Raw genomic sequence first — 13,806 nt, forward strand, 5'->3', positions numbered from 1 at the left:
AGGCCTCGCGGGGCCCTCGGAAATAAATGTTCGCCAAAACGGATTCCGCCGACAGATAGGAGCTTGTCCGAGCAGAAGCTCAGGTGTGATAGCCGCGCTTAATTAGCTATCTAGTCCCTACCCCCCTCGCGCTTCCCCCTCTTCCCCTATCGTCTTCTCCGAAGCGAGTACCTTAAACTGGCGCGAAAATGGGCGAGCGGAAGTAGCCGCGGTGGCCGATCCCTCTTACGTAACGCCCGGGAAAGGCCCGAAGCCAAAATTTCTCGGAAGACAAATTTGACTCGGGTGGCGTTTGTATTTTTAGGAGCGCATCGGCTTCCAAATTCATGGGCCCCTTATGCAAATTAGTTTCCGGGCGCTAAAAATCTTTAGAGAAACGAGCCGTCCGACCCCCGCGCCACTATACCAACAGCCACTATTAATGGCCCTAATACCGCGACGGAAGAGGGCGCTCATTTTGAGCAATTCCAAGTTTCGGCGGCGGAGTGCGAGGAAGGCGAAGTAGAATCGCTTCAACTTAGAGGAAGAATGCCGATGGAGAAGCCTAAGAGCGTTCCCCCCTTTCGCCTATATCGTACGGTACCTTCCGAATATTTTTAACGAAACCCGGGTGTTTCCGCTGGAAAAGGATTTAAAGCAATATCGCTTAATGAAAAAAGGAAGCGCCGAAGACGATCCCATCTCATCATTCCCACGTATACGCTATAAGGGATCCTTCTAAGCCCGAGAAGAGATTTCAAGTTTCCTTTCTGAACTAAGAAGGAAGTACGGCCGAGAGCCGAAGGCCAACATTTGCATCCTTAACTTTCATATACAAATAAATACGCACCCATTTTCGGTACAACACCGAAGAAAGCTTTTATTTTAATATCTCCCGTTTGTGAAAGAAGCCGCGTTTAGAGGATATAACGACGAACATCAATCAGAAAGAGATTCGAGTGGGAGGACAAAAACGAAAAGCTTTGATCTCGCGAAGATGGTCACGCTTAATTTTACCCTTACAATGATCAATTCAACGTAGCTATTTAACGAAAGTAAGAAAGCATCGTTACGGGTACTCTTAAATATGCGCGTATTGTATATTAAAAGGGGCACGATCTGCCTACGCGTTTCAATCTGTAAAGCCGCTATAGTGGAAACACCTGCTAGAAAATTACTTTCAACGCGAATGACCTCGTCTATAAAATTTGCGTAAAGCCGAGAGAGTACTGTCGACTAACGCTTCGGTCTCTGTGAAAATGTAAAAGACGTGACCGAAGTCGTAGGTGAATCGTGGGTGCAGCGGCGGCGATCGGAAAATATTTCTGTGGGGGCACGGGCCATTATTTTTTCATCCAAAAATGCATATACTTAAAACTTAAGCAAGAAAATGTACAGCTCTAAATTTCTATAACTATATCTATTTTTTTTAAAGTGTTCTTTCTTATATCTCATCCGTCAATGAATACATTGATAATAAAAGTCGATATCTTTAGAAAAATATCTGTGTACATGGCTAGATAATTAAGCCACATATTTTACGAAGGTATTTTAGCTAAAATACGGTACACGACGGGGCGATTTTATGTTTGGACGAATCTATTGAAATCAATTTTACTGTTATATCATCTTAATGCTATTCGCATCTGCAATCTCAAAATAACTTCTGTAAAAAAAACCGAATTCGGACCCAAATAAAAACAGTGAGATTATAAATTTTTCCCTGATTGCTAGTTTTCCTCGATCTTATTTCTGTGGGGGCTCTGCCCTCGTTAGTTTTTCCCTATGGGGGCTCGAGCCCCAGAGCCCCCACGGGATCGCCGTCACTGCGTGGGCGAGACTTCTCACATTCGTCGCTTTAGTAAAACAAACCGGGCAAAGCCATCTCGCGAATTGTTCAAGCGTGCGTGGATCAACATAAAGGAATATTCTTTCACGGCGCCCTTTCAAACTGTAGTTAGCGAGATATTTATTATTTGCTTTCAAGGATAAATAATTAGTTTAATAATGGCGCTATAGAACAGCCCCATTAATTCCATTTACTCGCTCGGGCGCGGGACAAAGGAAAAATATTAATGTCGCGTTAAAGATATCAACAAACTCTGACGTCTATCGCGATGGTGAAACCCGCGCGTCCGCTATTCGAGCTGTTTTCCTTAATGGTCCTAGTAAATGTTTTTCTCGGTGGTTTTGAAGCGAAATAAACTTCTACACGTACGTATAATACGTTCCGCTATCCCAAAGCCCGTATCTTCAATACGCGAACTTTCTAAAAGTGGTAAAAAAGTGGAAAACCGCGCGGGGAAGAGAAAGGGGTGGGGGAAAGTAACGTTATGTAAGAAGAAAATCCGACCGAAGAGGTATAAGAATTTGGGATTTTCCAGCGGGTTCGCGAGATAACGAGTCTGCGTCAAAATTGGCGAAGCGTGCGTAGGCGCTGAAGTAATTTCAGAAAAGAAAATGCATTTATATGCAAAAAAGGTGTATTAAGCCATCTGCCGGAGCCCCGTACACTTAATTTAATTGAAATAAATACCAGCGGCTTCCACTCGCCAATTTCGGCGGAGAGGGAAAAAGATACGTAAGGATGGAGGTACACGCCGGGGGTGCCGTACCCGTTATTAAACTTCAACCAAAAAAGATAATATCATACGAGATCAAAAGACAAAAGTGGGGTAGCCGGTACAAAGCTCTCTCCATTTACCTTATACGCTAGCCCCAACTCGCGCGTCAAATAAACCCTGGTTGAAATTTAAACAGCCATTCTTGAGGCGTAAGATCTTCGAAGCGTCGCGAAGTACAGATGTCGAGGATAATTTCGAAATATTCGCGTATAATTAGTAAGGTAAATTAGGACAAATAGTCAACCCAAAAACGCTCGTCTAGAAATTAATTTAGGCATATCTCGCTATTGACTATAACAGCCCGAGCGTTTTGGCGTGGAATCGATATCGCGTAAATAATGGCGTTGTCGAGCTAATCTTCATTGAAGCGTCGGATGAATATCCCTGTAATTCGAAGTTCTCTCTCTTGTTTCAGTTATCGCAATCACGGCGTCCCTTCGAATGGCAATGCTGGAGATCCCGTCGCCGACGACGTACGGCGAGAACGTCGAGTTGATCTGCGGCTTTGAACTGGACGGCGACCAGCTCTACTCGGTCAAGTGGTACAAGAACGACGTCGAATTCTATCGATACGTGCCCAACGACTGGCCTCCGGGACAATTCCTGCCGTTGCCCGGCATCAGGGTAGACGTAAGTCACCTCTTACGCCCAATATGACCCAACCCGTATACGACGTCCCACGCCATCTGCCGAATCAATGTAAACTAACCGCGTAAGCAAACAGCGCGGGTATAAGCCGATTGAAATACGCCATCGTAAACACCCGACCAAAAGGACATTTTCGTCACTTCGTGGGAAAGTAACACTCTTTATATAAAATCCTTTAGTTCTCTGAAAAGCGTACAAAATATGGTGGGCGACTTCAATAAATATTTACATAGTTTTTTAAAACTCACGGATATCAAAAATTGTAAAAACATGGAGTTGGACTATGGACGAACTACTGAAGGACACTTCCCGGGTTGCTTTACACTTCACGCTAACGTTCCGTAGCAGCTCAGACGGGGTTAGTTCGCGATTTTCTCACAAAGGCGCGTTGGCTCTGACATCAAGGGCAAATAAAATGTCACGTGACGCTGGAATTTCCACGTGCCTTCGTTTCCGAGGATTTTTAAATTTAGTAGCGGTTTTCTCTTATCAATAATTTCCCACGTTCATTGGTGACGTAAAGCTCACGTGACTTGCCCCTGAAAACGCGCTTGGACACGTGACATCCCTAGCGCGAAGGAAAAATGCCCCGAAACACGAGTTATACTTTGCCGGTAGTGTCGTAGAAAGGAGACTCTGCCCTACGTTTCAGAAGCGCATTATCTCCAAAAATGGAATTTCGAGATAAATATATTTTTTTTAATTCTTATGAAAAATAACAATACTACAGTATTTAGGTAACTGAAAACTAAAGAATGTTTAATTTATTACGGAGGACTCATGAGGCATATGATTTTATTTTATTTTAATTTATTAAAAACATATATACAACTTAAAATAAAGCTGGGCACAACGTTTCGGGTCTTAACGAGACCCTTTGTCAAGTGTGAATATAAAATCGTCAGGTGTTCTATTTATTAACATTACTTAGATAAGATAAATGACGTCACGTTTCTTCAGGGTGAGTACGATATGAAGGGATACATAAAAAAATATATATTTTTCAGGATGTCAAGGTAGGTATGTTTGGAGAGACGATGGAACTATTTTCGATATCCCATATAGGGGAAATGTCGTTTTCTTTAGGTAAATTTAAATTACCAAATTTATTAATAAGAATTTTTTCTACAATTTTACGTTTAAAGTTATGTTTTTCAGTATGGAATTTAGAAATGTACCGTTCCTTTCAACCATTCAAAATAAAAAACATCCTAGCCATTAATATGCATTGTCGTATAAACAAATATAATTCTAACAATTTAAATGATAAAAATACTATTGACTCCCAATTAAAAATAAGTGGTTATCCAAATCTTCTTAGAAAAAACGCACGTTTTAATTCCAATTTACTTACATGTAAAAAAACTAAAAATTAACAAAAACATAACTTTAAACGTAAAATTGTAGAAAAAATTCTTATTAATAAATTTGGTAATTTAAATTTACCTAAAGAAAACGACATTTCCCCTATATGGGATATCGAAAATAGTTCCATCGTCTGTCCAAACATACCTACCTTGACATCCTGAAAAATATATATTTTTTTATGTATCCCTTCATATCGTACTCACCCTGAAGAAACGTGACGTCATTTATCTTATCTAAGTAATGTTAATAAATAGAACACCTGACGATTTTATATTCACACTTGACAAAGGGTCTCGTTAAGACCCGAAACGTTGTGTCCAGCTTTATTTTAAGTTGTATATATGTTTTTAATAATTTAAAATTAATTAAAATCATATGCCTCATGAGTCCTCCGTAATAAATTAAACATTCTGTATTACAACACCATGACAAAAATTAGTGCCTCTAACTGAAAACTAGTTTTTAGGGGTTTCGTTTAGTCCGCCATCTAATTATGACAACGACACATTTAAGTAAACCTCAGAATAATTTGACATAATGCAGACGAAATGAAGACCCTTATTGGTTAATAAAGACATAATGCGTTTCTGAAAATTTCCGACGGTCGTTAATGCGTTTCTGCGGAGTATTTTCGAAACGTTTCGATTTTAATGCGTTTTTGCATTTTTACATCTCGGAAACAAAACCAGATAGAAAAAAAAGGACTTCGAATTTAGAATCAGCACCCTAAAATTAGTATGAGGAGCATTCAAACTCAAAAAGTCCAAAATGGTCGATAATGCGTTTCTGAAACGTAGGGCAGAATTGTCCTTCAGCAGTTCGTCCACGCTTGGACTATTTCGCACTTCCGCCTTAATTCATTGAAATGTATTGCTCGAACAACCTTGGCACGTTCGTCTCTTTGGTCATACTGTACTCGCTCGAGATGTCATACCTACAATTTTAGAGTTTCGTTGATCCAAGTAGATACGTACTACACCATTATGTTTGGAGTTTACGTAATTTTCGGTTTAGCAGTTCACATTAAGTCGATTTATTGTACTTTTGAAGTATCAATAGGCTTCGAGCCATAGATAAAATAACTTCGTATATAGATAGGAAACTTCAATGGGGCAAACTGACTTTCACAAGATTGCCCTGACATCTAGTGACAGCGCCAGTTAGCTGTGTTCTCAAGAGCGTAGAACCTTTTGAGAAATTTGAGGTCTGAGTTTTGGGAATAAACGTATTTTCCAAGGTAAATGTCTTCAAATATACCAGAAATAGCGTTTAAAACAAACTTGAAATCTTTACTGAATGCTATTTCTATAGTGCTATTTTTTAAATTTGCTCTCAGTTCAAGAAAAAGTACGTTTAATACATATAGCTCGCTTAAGCCTTTGCAATTGGGAGTAGTGCGAACTTCACCAAATATTATTATTCGGGTGCCGCCACCAGATGTCGGCCAAAATTCTGGCGTCACTTCTGCAACATGATGTTTCCTATCTATATACGAAGTTATTTTATCTATGCTTCGAGTTAAGAAAATAAAGCGCCATCTGCCTTAATATTAGTCAACTAATTATTTGAAGAAATAGCAGATGACTTTTCAAATTCTACGATTTTCGGTTAAAACTATCAGCTGTTGTGCAGAGATAATTTTGAACGAGCAGACAGCTTTCATATATTCAATTAAAAACTTGGTTGGTAGGCGGTGATACTTATGACCAGAATTTAAACTACGCACGAAGCCTATAGATGGATATTTCTGTTTTTTTTTTTGTAAATAAAAGTGTACATTATTATGCTAAAGATGACGCTACACAACTATAGGGGGTTTACCCGCTTGTCACTTCTAATTAATAACGGCGCACGACGCATGCTCCGTGCCATGTTCTAATTAACATGGACCGAAAGCCTACTAGTGTTGTGTGACGCCATCTTCAACACAGTCAGTGTAAATATCTTATTCGCCAAGGGCAGGATATTATTTTGGGCTACATTTTCTAACCCTCCTCAAAAGAATACTTAATAGACGGATTTGGTAATCTATATTAAAATCATAGTTATCTACTTAAAAATCTAGTTTGAAGCTGCTCTATAGTTGTTTTCATAAAATCCCCATCAAAGAACTACCTAGGAGATGGTATACTCTAGGGAAGGACATGTAACTTTTATTGATTTTTCGGGAAACATGTTTGCCAGCTTGTTGACGTACATTCATACGAGTCACTCCGACGGTTTTAGAACTGAACTCCCATCAAGACTGAGGGGGCAATTTTTGTGAGGGGAAAACCACATAGCCGGATTTTATGAAAACACCTATTGGCGTGGCATGAGAAAAAGTTTAATTTAAAGTAAAAAGTGCACACTTTTAGTCCCAGAAGAGGCGAAAAGTATTTAGTATTATTTTGGAAAAATTTTCACTTGTTCTTTGTTACACCTAGGAGCAACAAACACAAGGAGACCGCAGCTAGCCTTTAAACACGCTAACGAAGGGTTGTGTACGAATTTCATTGGACGAGCGTCACGAGCCTTTACGCTGAACGTTTTACGGGCGGGGGGAAGACAATTTTCGATTTTTCCCCTTCCGACGGCAGCAGGCGCTAAAGCGTCTAGCCAATGAAAAACGTACACAAGAAAATCCACGATTTTTGACGGGTTGCGTTCTCCTTGTGTGGGGTGTTGTGTTTGTTGCTCCTAGGTTACACCCACTTGAACGACTAAAATTAAATTAAAGGGCTACACTATAGCTACCCTACCGTGAAATCCCAATTTAATTTTTTTGGAAGACCACCTATTTAATAGGGTATACGAAATGTTTGGAGTGATTTATCGCCGTTTCGATACTAAGTAACTTTTTTGAATATAGGATGTGCCCAAAGTTCAGTAGTTACTAGAATCGATACCGTCATTAAACAATAACCTAGACAATTTATGACGTCATTTCGTCTAACTGGTCGCGTTTTTTCCTCTTTTAATCGTTCACCCATATAAACTAAGTGGCGCCCCCTATACCGGTGCAGTTGAATAAGCAACAAAAAAGAGCGAAAGAAAAGATAGGCGGGAGATGCCGTTTAGGAAAAAAACGGGAACTGTTAAAGACCGTGATATTCCCAGATTCGGGGATAATATTCCGAACGGGTCGGCCATAGCTCCATCTATCGGCTGCAGGCAGCGACGAATGATTCCGACGCTAGATAGAAAGGCGACGGGGAAAGTAGAACTTTAATACGTAAAAGAAGAGAGACAACCACGGTGGAAGGCTTTCAAATTAAAAGCATAAATCTTGGAATCCTATAAAAATCGTTCTATCGGAATAATAGTCGAAAGAGGAGACAAGTTCCCGTATATAAACGACAAAAACTTAGTCGTGAGAGAAGCTTCTAAAAACTTTCGACGTTCCTTCAAAAATATCTCGTTCGATATTCCCAGCCTTTACTCTTTTTTTTTAAATTCCCTAAAGGTCCCAGGATGGGGAGCGAAAAGAGGGGGATAAGTTGAATGTCCGAAGCGTGCTTTACGCGCCTCCCCGGGATGGACGTGGGAGGGAAAGGTACCCCGCCACTTCTACGACTCTCTAACGCGATTTAAGCGCGCTAGTTCTTTTTTAAAGCTCAAACTCCGTCGAGTCCCCTTCTTAGAGTGAAATCCCCTTTCTCGGAGGAGATAGTGACCGAGAAGGGAATTTTAAGTTTATAAAGAAAGCGAGTGAGGGAAAAGAAGTCGGCGAATGAGTCTGTTAGACCTTATTTAGGGAACGCGTCCCTGGGGAGAGAAAGCGCGCTGAAGGTAGGGGCCAGGGCTGGGGAGGAAAAACCATTCGGGCTAAGGTATGTGATCCGAGAATTCCTCCATTTAGCGCCCAAGCCTCATAAAACCGATTTATATTGATCGAGGTTGGCCGTCTTCAAAAAATAGCGGGGACCCTCTTCGAAAGAGAAGAGTCGGCACTCGCGCGCGCGTGCTTTTGAAATGGAAACCAGTCTCTTTCTCTTCATCCACGACCCTGGCGGTGACCACGGCGTTACTCTCTATACATAAAACCTCGCGAGAAAATCGACTAACTGAGGAGGGTACCTAAAAATCACGGGCAATAAAACAGGTTGCGCGTGTGCTTTTCGGAACTATAAACAAATTCAATCCGAATCTCACTGAAAATCCCTCCGTTAACTCCTTTTTTAACGACGTGACAATTAAATTGTCCCTGTTGTCCCTTACAGTGAGTGCGACTCGAGAATCGTTCTAGCCTAATTAAAAGGGTAATTATAAGGAACGCTTCGGAGTAATATTGTTAGTCTGTTTTAAACATTATTTAAAGTAGAATAGGATGATCTTGCGATAATTTCTATTATTTGTGAACAACTTTTGTATTTATATTTATCCCAGGATTAATCTCCGCATTAAATAAATATATTCTAAAATCATACACTCTTTAAAAAAGGGGGTGTTGAAGGGGGTTTTATTGGTGTAAAAGGTGTAAACAATGGGGTAATAGCCTCTAAAATGGGAGGGAAAGGGGGTACACCTTCTTACGGTTTTAAAAACGCCATGTATGGTAGTATTAAGGTGTTAATAAATTAACTAGGGTATTAGAATGTTTTCAACGTAAAATAATTTTCACTGTAAAATTTCTTATTTTTAAATCAAATTAAGTAATTCACGATTAAGGTTTTTTGACTAAAATGGTACGTCAGCCATAACGGAGACGTTATGATTAAAGTTAATCATATAACAAGTTCGAAAACAAAAATAGTATACCTCTCCTTGTACGAACGTGAACTCTTCACACGTCGCCTATCCACATTTTACCAACTGAAGGGGTAATTAATTAATACTAAAATAACCTAATGAGAAACGTCTAAAATGCATTCACGATAAGGTAAAATGTTTAACAGCACGAAACTAATGTTTTGAAAATTAGAGAGAAAACCTTATCCCTTTATTCGTTCCTAAATACAAAGAGAGCCAACTAAGCTGTTTTTATACTCTAAATTAAAATTTAAAATAACAAGATTCGGTGGCTCAATGGTTGAACACGCGCCTGCCATGCAAGTGACCCGGTTCCCAATCCCAATCGAAGCTATTGGTAGAACTCCTGCCCAAGTCATCTAGCCTTTAAACAGGTGGCGGGGTTACAATGCGTAGGAGGGTGGTGGAAAGCCCTTCATGTCACGTGAGCCAACAGCTCCCTACACTTACTATTACCGTTAACCTCCGCTATGTATATGAAAAGGGGAAACCGAAGAACTCGGAGAAAAAAAAATTATTAAGTCGGGAGAGAACTTGCAAACTCAACGCAGAAGGAGTGGTTCCGAGTTTTCACGCACTCCCACAAGTTGCTCCGAGGTGAAAGTGCTAACCACTCTGCCACCTCATCTTACAAGGAGACGACCCGAGGTGATAATCACCAATTTGGTTCAAACTCGGGTATAGTGTACACCTCCATGTACCTTAAAAAACCTGCAAGGGAAAAGTTGCGACGGGCTTTCGTTTTGCCATGGCAACCGAAAACGTTTTTGGCAACATGATTTGTGATTTTTCCTTTGAAAATAACATGGGAAATGAAAAATTTAGAAAATTTCAAAAACGTTAAAAAAATTTAAATTGATTTTAAAAATAAATTTAATCAAGTTTAAATGCAATTTGGTCAATTGGGGGACCCTTAAAATCCTTCAGATTCCCATGTTATTTTCAATGGAAATAATTCCCAATCATGTTGTCAAAAACGTTTTCGGTTGCCATGGCAAAACGAAAGCCCGTCGCAACTTTTCCCTCGCAGGTTTTTCAAGTTACATGGAGGTGTACATTATACCCGACTTTGAACAAAATCGGTGATTAACACCTCGGGTCGTCTCCTTTGTTAGTTCACTCGTTAGGTATTTTCTTGAATAGGTGTAATTTTATAACTTAATGTTTGTTTAATAAGAACTTATAGGGTGTTACATAAGAACTTAAAGGATTTTTATTTATTACCTTACAGCTGTAATTTAACTTCCTAAAAGGGGGTTTGTTACATCATTTAAGCGGTTTAATATACGTGTAAAGGGTGTAACCGTATCCCTATAGGAAGGTATTGGTATCCTCAAAAAGGTGTCCGATTTTTGACATTTGAACTCTCTTTAAAGGTGTTCCTTTTCTTTTAAAAATGTAAGTTTCGTAAAAAATAAGCCTACTGGCGCCTGTAGAAGTGTTCCTCACGCGGCGCACCGGTGTTTAGGGAGTAGTTAATTTACGGTAGTTTGTCCTACAAGCGCGATCCCAAAGGGACCGTCTGTAAAAGCGTACGACGCTGTTTGTCGGAACTTGTTTAATTAAGGGTTACGCCGTCTAGAGGCACTCGGGTAGACTTTCAACAGCAACATTCGGGACAGGTGCCTTGGGACCGGTGGGAAACGCTTGAACTTTACGTAGCTAGTTCAAAATATTACCCGGACGAAAATTGGAAGTTTCTCTCGGGAAGCACGCCGTACATCGACAGAGTTAAAAGTTCACCAAATTACCGCATAATTTAGAACTTCCAGGAATCGCGATTTTGGGACGTAAACATAACAAGTGTTACATAAAATCCACTAAGTATCCGCTAAACATTTATATATTAATGTATTTACATATACAGAAAGGGAGGCTTGTGCGTTTAAATACGTACTAAAAGTACACTGGAAAAATCGATAACATTTGCCTTTAGCTAGTATGGAAAATAATCGGTTCTTGAGTTTGTATTAGACAGGAAAAGACGCTCAAAGGGGCAACGGTGGGCGGGAGAAAGGCGATTAAGAGGCGCGGAAAGATCTGGAAGGAGGAAACGGCTATTAAGGGTTCTTTGCTTTTCTAATTCGATGCTCCCAGTCATAAATATAAAACAGAAGAGAATGGCGCTCGGATAACCGGACTGGGAGAGGCTCGATCTGGAGAAACGCGGGCCTCGAGCGTAACCCTTTCGCCGGGTGGCGGCGAACATCCGGAGTTTCATCGGCGGGCTGCCGGTGGAGTCGTCGAAATGTGCGTGACCTATTAGGCCTCCATCGGCAGCGAAACGAGTCTGCAGGGCCGAGCCGAAAGGGCCAAAACGGAAAGAGAATCATTTTGACTGCCAACTCGAATCATTTGCGTTCGTGCAATGGCCGGCGAATAACGAGCAACGGCTACGTGCGAAAACACTATTAGTGACGCTGTTCCTTATCCCCACCCCTATTTTCCCACTTTTTTTACCCCATATATACGTATATAGGTATTGGGGGGGGGGGGGCTCTTAACTAGGCCGGGCCCACGGTCGGCGAAACGAAATAAAATGCCGTGGAAGAAACTAGTCCGTAAACGTGTGAGACTAAAGTAAGCCTACTCCGAAGCTATCAGTCCAAGGACGAAGTCGACGCGGCTATTACTTAAGCGAACGGGACAAACTTTACCCCTTCCGTAAAGGGTTTGAAAACGTGGCGGGGTGTATAGTGTGCGTGTACCCTTCTCGGTACTGACCGACTAAGAGAGAGAGAGAGAGATGTCGAAGAGGGAGTGGGCTGGGAGTGTGGTTGTAAGACATCTATTGAACGTCGCTTGCCTGTCAAATGGCCAGTTCGTACGACGGCTCGCCGTCCATTTAAGGGGCCCTCTTTCTTCTAGAAGCGACGGATCGCGTGAGAAAAGGATATCAATCACGTTATTATATTCCGCAAATATTGTTTTCCAATTGTAAATCACTCCCTTTTCAAATTTCCTTTTTGTCCCGCCATGTATATGGCCCTCCTTCTTTCATTCGGGGCGACGCGCTCACCGGAAAATCAAAATAAAATACGAACAACGTGAAGGGCTCTAATGAAAACCACCCGACACTGTAACATAGAAGCAACAAACACACCATAACATAAGGAGAACGCAACGCGTTTTTAGACGCTCATTTTCGTGTGTACATTTCTCATTGGCTAGACGCTCTAGCGCCTGCCACTGTCGGAATGTTTTGAAAATTGTAGGCAAGTTATGGCTAGGGCTTGTAAAGGCTGGCTGCGTTCTCGTTGCGTGTCTGTTGCTCGTGGCTGTAACAAGCCTCGGCTTTCGGCCCTACTTTGAAAATGGTTAAAAACGCCCATTTTGAAAATTTACAACTATTATCACTGATTTACTTGTTCATTTTCTAGAAACTGTGATCTAAATTTCGTATTTTACTGATTCGTTCATTTTCTAAAAAAAACTAAAATAAATTTAGTATTTGCCGAATTTGTTTGTTCATTTTCTAGAAAATGTTAAATACATTTAGTATTTGATTGATTTACCTATTTGTTTTCTGAAACATGTGAAATAAATTTATTATTTTACTGATAGAAAATGTGCAATAATTTTTGTATTTTACCGATTTGCTTTTAATTTTTTAGAAAATGTGCCATAAATTTCGCATTTCACCAAATTTAAATATTCATTTTCTAGGAAAATGTGCAATAATTTTTGTATTTTACCGATTTGCTTTTATTTTTTTAGAAAATGTGCCATAAATTTCGTATTTCACCAAATTTAATTATTCATTTTCTAGGAAAATGTGCAATAATTTTTGTATTTTACCGATTTGCTTTTAATTTTTTAGAAAATGTGCCATAAATTTAGTATTTTACCGATTTGCTTGTTATTTTTTTAGAAAATGTGCAATAAATTTCGTATTTAACCAAATTTACTTGTTTATTTTCTAGAAAATGTGAAATAAATTTGGTATTTTACAATTTGCTTGTTCATTTTCTAGAAAATGTTAAATAAATTTGTTTTTTTTTTACCAATTGACTTGTTCATTTTCTAGAAAATGTGCAATACTTAGTATTTTACCGATTTACTTGTTCATTTTTTAGAAAATGTGAAATACTTAGTATTTTACCGATTTACTTGTTCATTTCTTAGAAAATGTTAAATAAAGTTAGAATTTCGCCGATTTACTATGTTTATTTTCCTATAAAATGTTCTTTAAAGGAGAACTGTCACCACCCTAAAATTGGTTAAAAACCATTTAAATGGATAGTGGAAGTCAGAAAATGGTTATACAAAATTTTTTTTGTTAATATTTCCAGTATTTGATTTATTATAAGCAACCAAATTTCGTGTTTTATCCCCCCCCCCCCCGACTCGAGAATCTCAGAACCGCTTGGTTGAACCTACCTGCAGCGCCATCTCGTGAACGAAATATTTTTTCCCCGGTTTTATCGTTTTTCGGTCGGAAATGCTACTGCTACGA

General features: G+C 39.8%; 1 protein-coding gene across 2 annotated transcripts in view; it reads left to right on the forward strand.

Moving 5' to 3' along the window:
• Positions 1-13,806, forward strand: part of LOC149932365 (uncharacterized) — a 66,527-nt gene that overhangs the window by 39,013 nt on the left and 13,708 nt on the right. The window contains exons 1-2 of one of the 2 annotated variants that reach the window (XM_090155482.1): positions 2,781-2,824; positions 3,019-3,233. In XM_090155482.1, the coding sequence (XP_090011608.1) occupies positions 3,045-3,233 (189 nt within the window). In that variant the 5' untranslated portion in view covers positions 2,781-2,824; positions 3,019-3,044. Of the gene's footprint in view, positions 1-2,780; positions 2,825-3,018; positions 3,234-13,806 lie in introns of those variants that run through there. The other variant, XM_090155481.1, reaches the window with a different exon arrangement.

This window comes from Leiobunum rupestre, chromosome 8, assembly GCF_980474605.1.
Source record: "Leiobunum rupestre chromosome 8, qqLeiRupe1.1.hap1, whole genome shotgun sequence".
NCBI lineage: Eukaryota > Metazoa > Arthropoda > Arachnida > Opiliones > Sclerosomatidae > Leiobunum > Leiobunum rupestre.